This window comes from Scomber japonicus, chromosome 3 (genome assembly GCF_027409825.1).
Source record: "Scomber japonicus isolate fScoJap1 chromosome 3, fScoJap1.pri, whole genome shotgun sequence".
Taxonomy (NCBI): Eukaryota; Metazoa; Chordata; class Actinopteri; order Scombriformes; family Scombridae; genus Scomber; species Scomber japonicus.
This window is the reverse complement of record NC_070580.1, coordinates 23,135,617-23,153,006: the sequence shown is the minus strand read 5'-3', so window position 1 is coordinate 23,153,006 and position 17,390 is coordinate 23,135,617. Positions and strand designations below refer to the sequence as shown.

General features: G+C 37.7%; 1 protein-coding gene across 3 annotated transcripts in view; it reads left to right on the top strand.

The window, feature by feature from the left end:
• atg7 (ATG7 autophagy related 7 homolog (S. cerevisiae)) overlaps nucleotides 1-17,390 on the top strand; it is a 63,746-nt gene that overhangs the window by 10,269 nt on the left and 36,087 nt on the right. For all 3 annotated transcript variants that reach the window (XM_053315160.1, XM_053315159.1, XM_053315158.1), the window contains 5 exons: nucleotides 858-1,016; nucleotides 4,350-4,544; nucleotides 6,563-6,808; nucleotides 11,542-11,657; nucleotides 13,134-13,209. In XM_053315160.1, the coding sequence (XP_053171135.1) occupies nucleotides 858-1,016; nucleotides 4,350-4,544; nucleotides 6,563-6,808; nucleotides 11,542-11,657; nucleotides 13,134-13,209 (792 nt within the window). The remainder of the gene's footprint in view (nucleotides 1-857; nucleotides 1,017-4,349; nucleotides 4,545-6,562; nucleotides 6,809-11,541; nucleotides 11,658-13,133; nucleotides 13,210-17,390) is intronic.

Genomic DNA, 17,390 nt, shown 5'->3' with positions numbered 1-17,390 from the left:
TATCAGACAAGACAAATTAGAAAAAGCCCCAACAGACAGAAACTTGGGATACGAGACAGCACAACCTGTTGCTCTTATTGAATCCACTATCAAAAACACAAGAGAGCAATCAGAAATGCATTGAACTATTAAATGTCTTGGCTGGAAACTCAGTTGATTATTAGTGAACCACTGCCAACTGTTGACGGAGGAATCAACATGTTCAGTATGGTTCTGCATGAGAAGTCTTAAAAGAATCAGTGTTATTGATAACTTCTATCTGTTCTATAAGTAGCACCTTTTCAGAGCAGATTGGGCCGAGGGCCTCCATCCTCCACTGATTTGCAGTCACACTACTAATGTTTAAATCTCGTTAGGCCCTGGCCATCTTTGGGCCCTGCCACTTTACCTGCCTCTAGCCTGATTTTCACTGTCTCTTCCAGGCAAAGAATGTAACATGAAATGTGCTGTATACTGTAAATGTATATGCTCTGGTCTTTCACATCAGACTCTCAAACATTTAATATAGGTGCAGAAGTTACAGTAAAATGTCATACCTCATACAAACCAGAAAAACAAAATTAAATTAAATTATTATTTATTTTAAGGTTTTATATCAGAATAATTTTACAATGAATTTCAATAACGTGTGTGTGAGTGTGTGTGTGTGTGTGTGTGTGTGTGTGTGTAATACGTATGAGACGTACGACAGTGGAACTGCGCCATGTGCTCTTTTTGGAATACACCTGGGTACATAACCTTCCACTCATTGAAACTGATTACAAAGTGCTGCTTAGAACAATGTTCATGCCAACAAATAGTCAAGAATTCAAAATAATGTCAATAATAATGAATTTGGTCTCTTCTTCGCTCTGCAGGGATGGGGAGTTAGACACATCACATTTGTTGACAATGCGAAGATCTCGTACTCCAATCCCGTTCGACAGCCTCTCTATGAGTTTGAAGACTGTCTTGGAGGTGGGAAGTCCAAAGCCATGGCAGCCGTTGACCGACTCACCAAAATCTTTCCTGGTGTGGTGAGTACTCCTGTTTAATTGGTTGTGTCTGAGATGTGATGGCCACATCTCACATGTCAAAAGATGCAGAAAATGAAAAGTCGCTTTAATAATAATAATAATAATACATTTTATTTGATGGTGCCTTTCAAGTCAGCCAAGGTCACCTTACAAAGGATTGAAACTAAAATTGGAATTGGAATTACCAATTCAATTATTTCTTTTCTAACTCTATTATGCTGTTATTATTATCTAGAAGAGACAAACCCACACTGGTTTCAGGTGGGTGTAGAGATGACACATTACACAGAGGGAATATTTGGTGACTGCATTTACTGTGCTCTCACTTATTTGTCTAGACTGTCAGATAATCAGCAGCAAGCAGAACAAAATGACGTATTTGGCCTAAAATGTGTATGTTTTTCAGCATCTTGCTTTTCCTGCAAAAGGGCATTTGTACATAAAGTATCAAAGTATACAAAGATGACACATTTCATTGTATTTCACATACTGTAGCTGCAGAACACTGTAAATTATTTGTATTTAAAATATTTTACCTCTAAAGTTTTGATTCACAAGTGAGTCTTGCAAAATGTAACTGCTTTAAAATGTAGCAACATTATATTAATTGTGTTTATTGTTGTCTGTAATAATCATATTTCTGTTTAATTGGTTGTGTCTGAGACATGATGGCTAAAAGAAGAGTCATGTTAATTGCATGTTAATGCCAGTGGTTTCATTACTTGTTTAATGAATGAGTGGGTTATCTGGGTGAAATATTTAGCTTCATTACTAAATGAAAAAACATTCACAGCAGGGCTCTGCTTTGGTGTGAAAGAGCATGCCCACTTATTCCTGAGCCATTTGGGTATTTATTCAACACATTGACTGAATGCATATTTATGATGCCAGTCATGTTGTGCACCGGTGTTGCTGATGCGTGCATACTTAAAGAAGGTGTAGGCTGTTCATAATAGGATGATTCACTTTTCGCTTGCCTGCCCTCCATCACTAGGATTTAGGGAGGTCATGAAAGTTTAAAATGCTAAAACTGAATAACAGGTTTGCTAAGTTGTTTCCCATTTATCTGTGTGTGTGGTTAGCAGTTATTATGTCCTCCAGCTTAGTGATTCCAAACCATTTCTACCTGCAACCCCTTAAAATGAATCACTTGTGATTCCTCGTCCTCATTCCTCATAAGTTATTACCCCTGTGTGGACATCAGTTAGAAGCAATTTTACCAAGGAGTGATTTTTCCTTCTCAGATTATATAATTTAAATTTTTTTTACTTTTGTGGTATACCCAGTGTTTCACAAAAAAAACGGAAAAGAAAACAAATGAGGAAAGTAAAGAAAACATAATTTTGTGTTACATAAATATCCTTGATTGTGACCTGTGAGATTTATGTGATTCTGCCATGATAGTTTACTATCAATGGTGACCCCTAGAAGTTTAGCCTCCTTGACCTGCTCTATACAGCTGCCCTTGATGGAGATTAATAACTGCTTCTCCTCCCTTACTGCATAGTTTGATCCAAAAACAATACATTTGGTCTTAGACACATTCAAAACGAAATTGTTATTGACTAAACATCTTTGTTTGTTTACCCCTGATACTAGCTGCACCCATCCTCCTATTTTTATCAGTGTGAGTGTGTGACTGCTTTCCCTTTCACTTGTTTTTTTACAAACACACAGGCATCAGGTGTCAGTCTGAAAGAGGGAAAGAAATATAAACCCAGTGAGAAAGGAGATTCTAGGACGGTGTTAATTGGGTTGAACAAATCAAGTCAAACAAGGTCAATACTGAAAATGTCATAAGCGGACTTCATATTTCATCTGTCGACAAATATTGTGAAGTGATATTTACAAGACCGATTGTAGTGTTGGCACTGACTACTTTTTTTTATTTAATTTTTTTAGATTTTGTCAGGTTTTGTCAACAGTCAGGTCAGACCTGGCTGATGATATCAACAGTGGTATTGTTTGATTGTTATGAAAGCATGTTGACCTTTGCAGGACAGAATAAAATATCTTTTCAAGATCAGAATGTTTTTTTGCCTCAGTGGCTGCAGAATGAGCATGTTGTATTGTGGAAATTGGAATATGATTAGCATCTCCGCTGCCTAAAATCACCCCTCAAATGCTTAGCAACACTTACGCCAAAGTGAAATGTAAATTCAAGACTTGTTAGTTAACAGCTCCCACTCTTCAGATATGGAGAGCACAGGCACAGAATCCACGGATTCAGTTAAAGTGGCTTTTCTTATTAAGATCTTACACCTCAATCCTACCCTTTTCTGTCCTTCTCTTGACTGTGAAATTACTACTGACATTTCCATTTGCCTCACTGTCAAGATTGCAATCTCTAAAGATGGTCATGGTAAAGGAAGTTTGGAAATGGACAATAAAATTGAAAATGAAAGCTCTGTTTTACCCATTTTCTTTTACCTCATCATATTTTTTTAGAAGAGTTTTTTTTATAGAATTGGAAGTAGCAATTGATTTGGCCTAAAATGTGTTTTCGGCTTCTTGCTATGGTAATACCATTTCTCATACAGCAGCAAGTAAAGTCCTTTAACATGTATGAAAGCTTTGTCATTTTCATATCCTGGAGATGTTCAGCAGCCCAGAAGCTTTTCCTGTTAAGGGGACATTTTGACATAAAGTCTCAAAGTACATGAAGATGATACACATTTCATTGTATTTTATATACTGTGGCTGTAGAAACCAGTGGCAAGATATTTCTAAAGGTTTGCACAGACCCATGTGTTAATAACATTCACAGTTTCGGTGTTGAGATGTGTAGATGATAATCTGAGCCAACTGGAGACAAGGAAATTAAAGATTTGCATAAGGTGGTAACAATAATAATAATAATAATGATAATAATAATAATAATAGCACTCAAGGACACCTTACAAGGCACATATAACACAACAGCAGTACATCAAACAATATGTACTAAGGTGTTTATTTTTTATTTAAAGAGGAATACCCACATGTTTTATCTCTGTTTTAAAATATTTTTCTGCTCAAACATGACAATGTTTATGTCCAGAAATATGTATTTATTAATTTGAAATTATATAATGAATTTGAATTGTCCATGTGTGCATTTCTTCTGGATGTTTTTAAATTTACAAATGCACAAATATGGCAGAATTAGCAGAAAACACAAAATTAGACTAAATGAAATATGAACTTTGCATTTGAGTTGTCAGCTTCAAGTGTTTCTTACATTAGAGTCGTCAGTATTTTCCAGTTCAAATTTGCTTTATTGGCATGAATTTCACAACAATTTTGTCAAAACAAGAATCTCTCTTTCTGCCTTTCTTTTCCTCCCTCCTGCAGAATGCGGAGGGTTACAATATGAGCATCCCCATGCCTGGCCACCCAGTGAATTTCTCTCAAGCCACTCTCTCCCAGGCTCAGAGGGATGTCGAACAGCTGGAGAAGCTTATCTCAGAACATGATGTTGTCTTCTTACTGATGGATACAAGGGAGAGCCGCTGGCTGCCTACAGTGATCGCTGCCAGCAAGAGGAAGGTACAGTATGAAGGAACAATGTGTACAATGAGCAGAACTGTAACAATGAATTAAAGATATCACATTATTTAAAGGGGTGTCTCATATACCCCTTTTCCACCGAGCTGGAGCCAGTGCTGGTTCGGAGCTAGTGCTAGAGCCAGTGCTCAGTTGGTGCTAATCCAAGCACCTCTTACGAACCTGTTGCTTTTCCACCGGCAAGGAGCCACGCGATTACGTCACTGTATTACATAGCGCGCGCCTTTGAAGCACTTCCATGATTCACCAGTGACAGGCAGCAACGTGGCGCAAGGCATCTAGCCTGCTGGAAATGAAGAAGAAGAAGAAGAAGAAGAAGGCTCTGGCAAAAAAGTTATGCAAATAGTACTTTTAATCAACAAATCTTTAACCCTCTGTAAATGCCACGCTACTCGGCTAATGAATGTTAACCCAGCCAGTCTGCTAATAAACGTTAGCCCTGCTAGCCGGGTAATAAACGTTAGCCCTGCTAGCCGGCTAATAAACGTTAGCCCCGCCCCCAGTCCGCTGACATAATCGGTTCTTGCTTTAGGACAGCAAAGAGTTGGTGCTTGCTCTGGCTCCCGTTCTGAGGCTTGGGGCTGGAGCTTTGGCGGTGGAAAAGCAAAGAACCGGTGCTTAGTCAGGCTCTGGCTCCGAACCAGCACCAGCTCCAGCTCGGTGGAAAAGGGGTAATAGTGATGTATGCAAAGAGAAGTATCACTTGACTCTATGGAGCTTTTTTGCCTGTTTAGGGTCATGGTTTTGATTTTACACATGTACAGGGACTGTGTTAAAACTCTCCTCAGCTCTGTTTAAAGCATCAAGATGCAACCTTTCACCAAATACTGTCTGATAAATCTGATACACTCTTTGTCCAGCACCAAACTAGTTAATGAGGACTGTTGAACATTTAACAACTTTGGTGAAGAGGAAAATGGAACTACAAAGAGAGTCAAATGGCCAGAAACACAAAGAATACTGATTTAATTTGGTTTTAGTTTCTTTCTTATTTCTGTATTTATTTGTTTATCAGCTTGTGACTGATAAACAGCAACATCTTCTGCCCTGAGTGAAAAAAAGAGTCCTTCTTTGATTTGAACCACCTTATTTAATAAGCTCAATTTGAGCACATCAAGTCTTTTTCACCATTCATGGTGGTTATCAGTGGAGGCTCATGAAAACAGTAGGTTCAAACACTGTTAAACAATAAGTTGGTTGGGGTTTTTTTTCTTCTGCTCTGTATATATGGCTGTAAAATTGCATTGTGATCACAGATATACACAAACAGAGCATGAGTTTATTGAAGTATTTGCTTCATTACGCTCTCTTACGCAGAGCATTGTTGTCCCTCTGTAACATTGTTCCTGTTTTACTTCAAGTTTAAAAATGAAAATTGGAACTGTTCCAGGAAATTGAAATTGCTAGATAACATTTGTGGATAAGATGTTCTGTTTACCACTTGAATTCTATTAGTTTGTGGGCAATGTTGGATTATTGAACACTGTGTCAGGAACTTGTAATGCCTCCAGTGATATAACGGATGCTACTCATGTTTTGCTATACGCGGTTAAGTGTGTTTTGGGGCTGCTGATTAGGTTTTCTTCATGGTCTGCTTTGCTGAGAGGCTATTTGGCCATTTGTGCTGTGGGGCTGTTTCAGACATCCCTGTAATCACAATTTATTTTCATTGCTTCTATTGTAATTTATTTCAATTGCTTCTCCAAACATCCAGATGCTTTTAACATTTTAAAGAGCCTTTTAATGTTTGAATTCATTGCTATGTCTTTATTGTTTTTGTAAGATGAGACGTTTAGTTAATTTGATTTGGTACTGTGTGGGTTTAGGAGAAATTGAAAATGTTCCTAATGAAGCTAATGCTTGATTAAGCTAATGCTTGATCAAGAGCATTTTCCTCACTGCACTGCAGAAATTCTTCCATACTGTCATTTGCTAGAGCAAATTCTTCTTTAACAGCAAACAGCAAGTTTTATCATTTGTTTTTGTCTCTCACTCTTTAGCTGGTGGTGAATGCTGCTCTAGGGTTTGATACATTTGTGGTGATGCGGCATGGCCTGAAGAAACCCTCTGTCAGTCAGAATGTTTCTGCAGCAGCGGACTCCTCGCCCTCCTGTTCCTCTGCATCTTCTTCGTCCTCTACACCTGCCGGCGCTGAGACCTCCGTCCCAGGATCCTCTCTGTTCTCCAACATCCCAGGGCACAAGCTGGGGTGCTACTTCTGCAATGATGTTGTGGCACCAGGGGATGTAAGGAAAACACACAGATGACATGCATATAGGCACATAAGATAAACTCAACTCACTCAGGTAAAGAAGTAATGTAATCAGTAAACACAAAGCAGGAGGGATTTTTTTGAGACGTTTTCCTCAACCAACACTACTACTTGCACTTACAGTAGATTGTAACTCTATGTAATGTGAAAGGGTTTGCTTGTGATGAATAAGGAACCTGTGAAGAATTATCACACAGTTCTGTGGTTCCCCTCAGCTCTATAGAGAATTGAGTCTATTTTGGGTGATTGTTTTTGTTTACTAGCACACAAAATCAGCTCTCATTAACCTTGTTGGCAGTTGCAGCTGCTGTTAGTGACGAGCTGGTGAACAAAATGGAGCAGCTAAAGAGACACATATTTCTCTCAGGAGTTGATTGAGATCAAAACAGTGGAATATGTTGTGTGAATATTGGACTTAAAGCAAGAGTATGTAACATCCGATGAGCAATAGCAACAGCAGCCTCCGGTTCCACAAGTGGTAATTACAGGATGCTGGTGTGTTTGATACTGTCATAACAGAGTGACAAAAAAAAAGCTGTTACATACACCTAAACATTTTTTATTTGTCGCACTGCTGCGCTTGAAATTTCTCCCCTGTGTTCCTGTTTTTACCGGGCCTCTGCAATGAGGCCAACACGTAAGTAACTTAGAACTGCATTCTATCAAAAGGCCACCAGGGGGTGACCGTTTTGTGTTCAAAAGGACTTCCATCTCTATACAAGTCAATGGAGAATTCACCAACTTCTCACTTGATTTCTAACCTCAGTAAACATTTTCAAAATGTGTTTATGGTCTAAATCGCTAATTTAAAGCCTTCTTCGATGCAGTATGATGTTCATTTGTGAAATTTTGGCCTCCCTGATTTTATATTTGACGATAAATAAGGGTATGCATTAGGGAGTGGCTACGTCATGATTGACAGAAGTCTTTCACCCTTCAAATAGTGTACCCTCATGTTAAAATAGTGTGGTAAAATAAATTGTTTAGGCTACTTGCTGTAATTGTGCTGTGTGCTTAAAATGCACTAAGAGCCTGCTGTCAGCAGCTCTTCATCTGACATCTCACTGTGGCTGCTTGTGCTTGTTCTTCCTCTCTGCAGTATTTATAACTGATCTGCTGAACAAATAGCACCAAATATATCCGGATCTTGTTGTTTCGACTTGTTTTTATTGAAGAATAGTGAACAAAGCTCTACTAATTTGGTTATAAACACATTTAATTTCTGCTTTTGATGAAGCAGCAGGAAATGGAGGTCCAGTTAATTACTGTTTCCCGCGGGTGATCATACTTGCTCAATGCAAGTTACATAGTGCAACAACAGGCAATCGGAGTATCGAGTGGGAATTAAAGGGGCACCATTCTCCTTGTTACTAGTCAGTGTACCATCAAAATCATTTTGAAGCTTTTATTTAAATTTATTGAGTTGCCATAAATGCTGGGTGTGTGAGGGTGCAGCTCCTTGCTAACATGTTTACTATAACATTATATGTATGATGATAATATGTCAATGTCGCGCTTTAAGGTAATTCTGCTGCTCAAGTAATTCTGCTGCTCAAGTAATTCTGCTGCTCAAGTGAAAAATCTATTGCTACGGATTGCACAGTTTAGGGTTATAATTTGTTTGAAATGTTCTTATGAGCATTGTAATACGATACAAAAGAGAGGAGGGGAGATGCCAGTCACAACCTTTCTAGCAATGAGAGACAATTTCTGCCTGTTTCATTCTTTTGTTCCACTTACCTTCTTTGTTTCTCTTTTTTTGGCTCTTTCTCTTTTCCCTTATGACCTTTTGAAGTGAGTAATTTATGAAACCTTTCATCAGCTATTGAAGGCCACAGCCAATTGTTGGAAACTGTGCTGCTCAGCTTTGGCTTCTGTGGCAAATGTTGTATGGCTCCTGCCCGAATATTTAAATTAGTGACGCAGCTCACTCTCACTAAATACTAACTGTTAGATAGGAATCTGAGTTTGGTGAATGGATGGATATTTAATTCAATTCAAACTTTCATGGAATTAATTATATCCAAAAAAACAACAAAAGAGAGTACTGTGTAGTACAAAACCTTATAATTTCATTTTCAGCGTCATTAAGCCGGCAAATACATTTAATACTTAATTGACATTTTACTTGCACTGCACCATCTAGGCCTCTTAAGTGATATTCTCATGGCATCATTATAAGCTACTTAAAGTCTGTATGAGCTTGCTTTTTTGTAGTGTGACTATAGGTGTGCAGCATAGACTGGTGTACAAGATACTTTGAACAGAGACATCTTCACTCCATCTCTGCACAGACTAAATGTAAGAGAATGTTTATTTGTGCATCATGCTGCATTGCCTAAAAACGTCCAAGATATTTGACCATATTACAGACACCAAGATTATTATCTGCCAATTTAAGTATTTATTCAGTACATATATTACAAAGAACTTGGGACAAAATTCCTGCTTGTTTGACATCATTGTTAACCAAAAGTGGGGCTGAAAACACTATTGCCCCATTTTACTTGCATACTAGTAAGCCAGAATTCTAGCAGTATATTTGGGAACCCCCTCTTTGCGACTTTGCAACAACTTTCTATGATTAACACAATCAAAAGCTTGGCAAGCATCAATAAAACACATAAGAATTGTTTTGACCTCTATAATGGTTTGCAATTTCCTTTAAGGCATACGTCAGTACCATGTTTAGTTTTCAGACCAAATGGGTTATCTGTGGAGTTAATAAACTCATTTAATCTGTCAGCAAGATTCTTTTTAGGATTTTTGACAGTATACTGGCTAAAGCCTGTGGTTATCTAGGCTGCATACTTTGCCAGCTTTGTCATTATTTACTGGCACTAACAGAACAGACAACATTGAGTCTGGTAGCAAGCCATGAATCCTAAAACTAGTCAAACAAATAGCAATGAGTGGAGTGATGTTCAGCAGTAATATGATCTAAACCGCTTGCTTTGTTATCAGACAACTTGTTTATAGCTTGGTACACTTCATGTGATATAATTACCATTGAATCATTACTGTCAACATTGTCTGCCTTGTACAAATCACTCTGGACACAGTTCAATATAATGCTGTCGCCATAATTCTTTAATCTTTAGTGCACGGTAGACATGTTTACATTTTGTTTAAAAAACTCACTTCTTTCCAAAAAGCAATTTCATTGTACCTTCTTAGCCATGGAAACAGCCCTTATGGCTCACTCATTTTTACAAATGAAGTGAATGGCATACTTCTTGTACTCAAACAGGCCCTTTTATGCATCTACCAGACATAGCCCATGATTTAGAGGCTTCACGTGCTTCAGCATGATGCTCAGCTACATACTTGTTCCAACCAGGCCTGATGTTATGTGTCTTACTTTTTATGCATGTAGTAGGGCTTACTGCCTTAATACAAAGTACTTACACATCTCTACTAATCTTCACATGCTTGCAATTAACGTCACTACAGATAATTGCATTTCTAAGTAGATGACTATAACTGAAGGATTGGTTGTTTGCATGATCATAAAGATATCTTCCTTTGTCAGGGTTGAACAGTCCATTTTTTCTGTGTTGACACGATTTCTATGTAGCACAAGTAGATGTTCAACATTTTATTGATATAGCAAAAGGAATATGATCAATCATTGCTGCCCCATACAAAATGCTCCTACACCCGATGAAGCATGTGAATCAAATGTACTAATACAATTGTCCAGCCATGACGTAGTATGCCAGGCCTCACTAATCTAAGTATAACTATCTGAAGGCAGAAGCACTTTGCTTGACAAGATACAATTATTATCTTGTCAGAACTGAGCCATGTGATTGGCATATAATGAGTTCCTGACTGAGATATCTGCATTCATATCCCCAGTGACAGAGATGGTAGAAAAAGTACTATTTTCTTGAATAAAGGAACTGATTAATTTAAGCCTATTTAGGTATTCATCCTCATTCTGATGACATTCATAGCATGTCAAAGTTCTCCAAAAGGTTGTCAACTATGAGTCAAGCCTCATCCCCTGCACATTGGCCCAGACACAGGCCATGACAGTTGTATAACAAAACCCAAAGCTTATTTAACAAGACTAGAGAATGCCCATAGCACCAGCAGGCACACTCATTCCCCTACAGCAAGTGCAGTGTTTGACCTCGATAACTTTAGCCGTGTGTGCGGCTCATAATAGCGCTGGACAAATGCCCCTTCTGGCCAGAGCTCCTGGTTGTACATTCTGCCAACCTCACTGCATCCAGCAGATACTTCAAATGAGCCAAATCTACTGTGTACTCTGTCAAATTTTTTGACATATATCCTCACTAGAAAGTTGTAAACAATGTAATGATACAAATGGCTGTGTATTGTAAGTGTATTGTCTGTTTATTGGAGCAGGGTCAAACACAATATCATCTGTCAGTACAGTGTTACAATGCAGGAAAAAAATGCTAAGAATGTAAAATGACTGTTTTTTCTATTTATTCAACTATGAAGCTTACACATGATATGTCTCCTTTACCAACATCATAATAATTTTCTACCATTCATAACACATTTGATTTGGTGTTAAACTGGTTGCCCAAACCTCTGATCTCCCCTTCTCTACTGATTTATTCTGGAGGAAACCCTGGAGTGATGTCAGCCTCTTATTGATGTCCCTACTGTCCCTACTTATGTTTCCAGTTGTTTACTTCATTCCATTGTTGTTTTTGTTGTTGTCAACAGTCAACCAGGGATCGGACACTGGATCAGCAGTGCACCGTTAGCAGACCAGGTTTGGCCATGATTGCTGGAGCCCTGGCTGTTGAGATGATGGTGTCTATTCTGCAGCACACTGAAGGGTAAGCACTGCAGACGTATGATGACTTTGATTAAAGATTGACATCTTAATTGTTTCTCTTTCGTTTTAATTGTCGGTTGACCTGACCCAAAAAACCTCTAAAATATTTGGATTGATTTCATTTGATTTGAAGGTCACTGCTATTTTTTCTTCTTAGTTTTACACTTAGTGAAAATCAGACTTCAGTAAAAGATCTTTGCAATCACTTTTAAAGCTCTGCATGTTCAGGCTCACATATTTTGATCACCCATAGGTGCCTGATGTCCTGTAGGGTCAGGGATTTTTGGCAGTACCTTGCTAAAAATAAAAGAGATTAAAAATAAAGGAGATTGTGCCTTTGAGGTAAAACTTTCAAGGCTTTACTCGCTTACTTTTGCTTTTTGATGAAGCAGCACTTCAGCAAAAGTCTTACTGCACTGCAGGTAGTATATTTCCTTACTTTGGTTGAAGCATAACTCTTTGAAATAAGCTGAAAACCCTGTTTGCTGTAGAAGCTGTATTGCAGTTTGCAGTATAGTCAAGTCTCTTATTTTTAAGCTTCAAAACTTTTTTAACACAGTGATCCAATCAGCTCCCCAATCTGCACCAGCTCTGCGTATCGACTCTTATAAGACTTACTAATGGGGACATTTTCATGCTTATTAATAGTGTGTTCAAGTGTGCACGGGTGAGTATACATTATATCTTTGTGGCACTGTAATAGTGTGTGCCAGTTTGGAGTGAAAGTCATACTGAAGTGGCTGCTTGCTTATAAGACGGCCATTTTCTCTTGGAGTGTTTTGAGATGTTATAAGTCGTCACAGAGCTGCTCTGCTCGTCCTCGATAAAAAGCTTAGAGAGTACAGAAAGGTGTGTGTGTGTGTGTGCTCTCCTCTTTTGTAGTGTAACTCCTTACTTTACACTAAAATCTCCCCCTCTTGCATCTGCCTCCTTTGTCCTTGTTTATCACCCTATAGATGTATTTATTCTTTCTCTGGAACCTGCCTTTCCATCCCCCTTTAAGGCCCATACTCACAATTTTATATGGATTTTTACCTTGGTGCAAGCATATGTTTTAGAAAAGTGCCACACAGGGATTAGTGTTGCAGCAGTTTGACAGACATTTCTTACTTTGCAAAACCACTCTGAGCACAGTGTGAGACTTGATATCTTCGTTATTGTTGGGTAATTCTGTCGAGAGTCAAGTATTTAAAATCTGGCTAGAATTACTGGTAAGCTGGATCTTACATCTGATGTTATATGCAAGTTTAAGCAAGAGTTCTCAATAAAGTTGACAAAATTGTGTATAGTTTAGTGGCATATTATGTATTGATAAGCTTGTTGCTGATAGCAAATGTGTACTGTTGTAGGGCGCTCAGGTAATTTACTCCCCTTTTCTCTCTTTCTCTCAAATTTAAATTCTAATTCAAAAAGGCTTCATTTTAATGACTGTATCATCCTCTGTGTCTTTCTCTCTCTTTTTTGTCTCATCAACCAGAGGCTATGCAGTGGCCAGCAGCAGTGATGATAGAATGAATGAACCACCCACCTCCCTGGGTCTCGTGCCACATCAGGTCAGACATCATGCATGCACATATTTCATACTGAGAACATTCTGTTCATCCATTTACCCCCATATGCCACATTCAATCCAATTGACTGTGTCCCTATTTTAGACATGCTCCTATGCCTATGTGTGTTTATAAGACTTAAAGTCTGAAATTACCTCTTTTCTCTCTGTTCTTGTGTATTTAAATGGATCGTTTAAATCTGTACATTCTGGTACTTGCGGGGTTGTTATAGAAATAAAAGCAGTTCTCTTAGGATAGAGCATTCTGTTCTATAATGAGAGGGCTGCTGTTGTTTACTGACATAGTACTGCAAAGGAGGTTCCTGTGTGAATGTGTGCGTGTGTGTTTGTGCTTGTTGGAAGCTACAGTAGATTTGGGAGCAAATTTTTGAAAGCACTCTAGCTAACTGTGAGACAAAATTGGTGTCCCCACTTTCGTGTCACTGTGCTTATACCCAATGGTTCCTTTTTGAAATAAGGAAGTTTAAGGATAAGGCTGATGCTCAAAAATAATCAAAAGGATACATAACAAAGGCAATATGTGTGTTTTTATTTATTTTATTCTCAGACTTTGACTAACAAATGGACAGAAAAACAGACAGACAGCAACTATAAACAAATGCACAATTTAGCTAATAATTGTAAATAACAATGATTTAAACACCATGTTACCTACTACATACTGTCGATCAATTTGTGCAAAAAGCAATGTCATCATTTCAATTGTTAATAATTGCATGGCCTATAAGAAAACAAGTAAATGCTGTTTTTCAAGGATAACCACAGGATCAGCATCTCTGATGGATACAGAGAGTGTTTCAGATGGATGGTTGATAAATCGCTGCTGCTTGTTGCTTTTTTTAAAAATCACTGGAACAGACATGAGCCTGCCTTCCAAGATTACAAAACCATGAATGACATACAGTATGTAGAGTAACAAGTGGTGACAAGCTAAATGTTGCAAAAACATGACATATTTAACCAGATCTTACTGAAGGAGGTCAAAATGTAGATAATATGTGACTCTGGTCTAGGGCACCTGTCTTGTTTCAGCATTTTGAACGAACTTTGATTGGCAAGCGAATAACAACGATCAAAAGACAATAGCTCTCATTGTCTTATGATGTCTCAACATTTGGCACATAAAAAATGTATGATATTTAAGCTGTGTCCTGCAAGTGAGAACTCCAGCTGTTTTACTGTTATTATGTAAACTAAATAAACAGAAAAAAAGAAGGGAGCTACATAATGTAGTGAAATACAATACAGCAGCCATGCAATAAATACAGGACTACATTATATAAATGTTTGATTGTAATATGTTGTCCATCTCATCTGAACATAGGGAGCAGCAAAATATTAGAACCATGTTTCACTAAAACACCAGTGCAACTGTAAAAAATACCATAGTTGAATCAACACATCTGTAATTGTGTTGACAATAATTTATGATGACAAGATTTATAGAGGTGATATTAATTTCACATCTGTACTTTTTATTTACATGACAGTGTAGTGGAGGTTCTAGATGCTTGAAAGTAGAATGGGCCATGGGATAAGTCCTGTGACGCACCATAACAGAACAATAACAGACCATAACAAGGTTTAAAGTACTGCTTTTAGTGGAGAACAAAATTAATTCAGTTTCATAGGTCCAGGAGCACCATCGTCGAGGTCAGACCTGTATTTACTAAAAGCAGTGGGCCGTTCATTTCTTTAGTTCGGGAAATTCAGAGATTGATACAAAAACTAAAACATGGCTATAGTCAGTGAGTGGTTGAGGTTATGCTCTCAGAGGAACCATGGAAAGAAAAGGAAAAAATGCTTGTGCACCTGTGCTTCTCTGGATTTGAGACATCTTGTAGCTGTTATGGTTTGTCCTTGCCATTGTTTTTGTGAATAAGTCTGAGTTTTTAAGAGTGACATGGACCACAGACAGTTATGTAAAATGGGCTTTTGTCTGGTTTTATAGATCCTACCACAGACATTCTAGATTTGGATCAAATTGATTTATAAAGGTCAATTAATTTTGCTCATGCCTAAAAGTTCACTAATCTATTCAGTCCCATTTTTATTTATATAATACCAAATCACAACAAAGTCAAAACAAAAAGATATCTCAAGGCACTCCACATTGAGCAAGTCTACTCTTTAATATAGTTCTAATCTATGAATTGATTTGTTAAAGAGTCTGTCAAAACTTAGGTGTGAATATTAGTATTACACCAGAGATGTGACTCTCACTTAATACTCATGACCTTTTAAAGGTCATACATCATGCTTTTTGTGATCTATGTTATTTATATACTGTTATGGTGTTAAACATGGTTTGAAGTCTAAAAGGTGTTGTAAGTGTAAAAAGTCCAAATAAATAAAAAGACATAATAATAATAAATAATATATAATAAAATCATTTCAATAAAAAAGTCCACTAAGATTGTCCTAGTTCACCAAGACCCAAAGACCCTAATTTAAAGGAATATTTTTCTGAAATGCTTTGATGAATTCAAAACCTTTTAATAGTACATACTATAGTTGAAAACAATATAATGTAGTATGTACTGGATGACTATTAAATAGAGGAGTGGATGCTTCACAGCTATCCAAACTGTGTCCTTCTGCTCACCATCCCTATTTGCATCATTATCACCCTGAGAATCTCAGTCTCTGCCATTTGCTTGACACCTCTGCTGCTAATGCTGTTTCAACCAATAATCCAGAGAAAAATACATGCAAATGCAAATGACCAGAGAAGGAAGGGAGGGCATGACAAGGAAATTGGTTAATGATTATCAGAAAGAATAATTCAGGGTAAATAACATGCATGAGGGTGTGAATGTTTGCATGTTTATGTGTCCAGTGTTTATATCATTGCTGGAATACCAGTTCCTCCATCAATCTATACTATGACTATATTCTGCACTTGGGTAGTGGGAACTGAAGCTGTGTCTTTTTTGTGATGCCACAGTGACAGCTTGTGGTGATGTACAGAAACTACATGATGTATTTCTGATTCATTTACAAGTGGTTGAAATAAGTACAAATATGCTGTAGGACATTTTTGAGCACAGTGTAACCACATTTCTTGCATAAATGCTTCATTTTTGCCACGTTACACCTACCTCTGGAATTGGTAGCATTGTCTTGGAGAAAAACGTTAAGCTTTGTCCCAGAACTCATCAAGCAGCACATTTCTCTGACCATAGATATAATCCAAAGAAATCCTCTGTTTTGGGCTAAATATGTCTCAATTACCATTTAAAGAATGGTAGATATTGCATTAAACTTCACCCTAATCCACATGCAATGTTCTAAGTCAGACACAGACTGTTTGATATACACAGATCACTAATGCAGCAATGCAAATCAATCTGTAAATAAAGGTGTCAGTGACATGCTTTTAAACTCACACCTCTACATCCGGACTTGGCCTTCTTAAATACATAAGTAAAGATTTATTTACGGTCCTTGCAAAGTTAGGAAGTGCTTCACATTAAAACCATCAAAGAAGCATTGATGCTGACACCAAGATTCATATTGATAACAGCAGGTTCATGAAACTGTTATTAATTACAGTAAGCATACAAGCATAGTAGCTGGCAAACATATTTTCATTTACAATACATATATTTACTTTTTACACTCAATGTATGTGCTGTATAACAGCTGTGTAGATTTATGTCAAGCTAGTAATCTGTTCAGGCCCACCGTACTTGCCCACGCTTCCCTGTTGGTCTGACTCATCCACTCACCCTTTATTTTTTAAATTCTCTGCTATTTTCCATCTTAAATTCATGTTATACTGTATCTGCACTGCATGTTACTGCAGCTCATATTTCAATTTATCCGTCCCTTCTCATGCCTCTCTCTGTATTTCTTTCAGTATGCAGCTTTTATAGAAATGGTCAGTACACAGATGTGAAGATATAAAAGACACTGAAGGAAAGAATAAAGGGGGAATTGAAATGCTTTACAAGATGAAGCACTGTACCACATTACATTTGATTGTCAGTGGCACATTTTGAGATCATAGTCTGAATAGCCCTGGGTAGTGCAAAATTGGCCCCATGAACAAGAATAGAAATGGGGGTGAGTGAAGATGTTGCAGAGTTAAATGAAGATGTTGCAGAGCCAAGAACTGAAAGCTTTTAACTTCCACCCCATTTTCACTTGTTGTGCAGTACA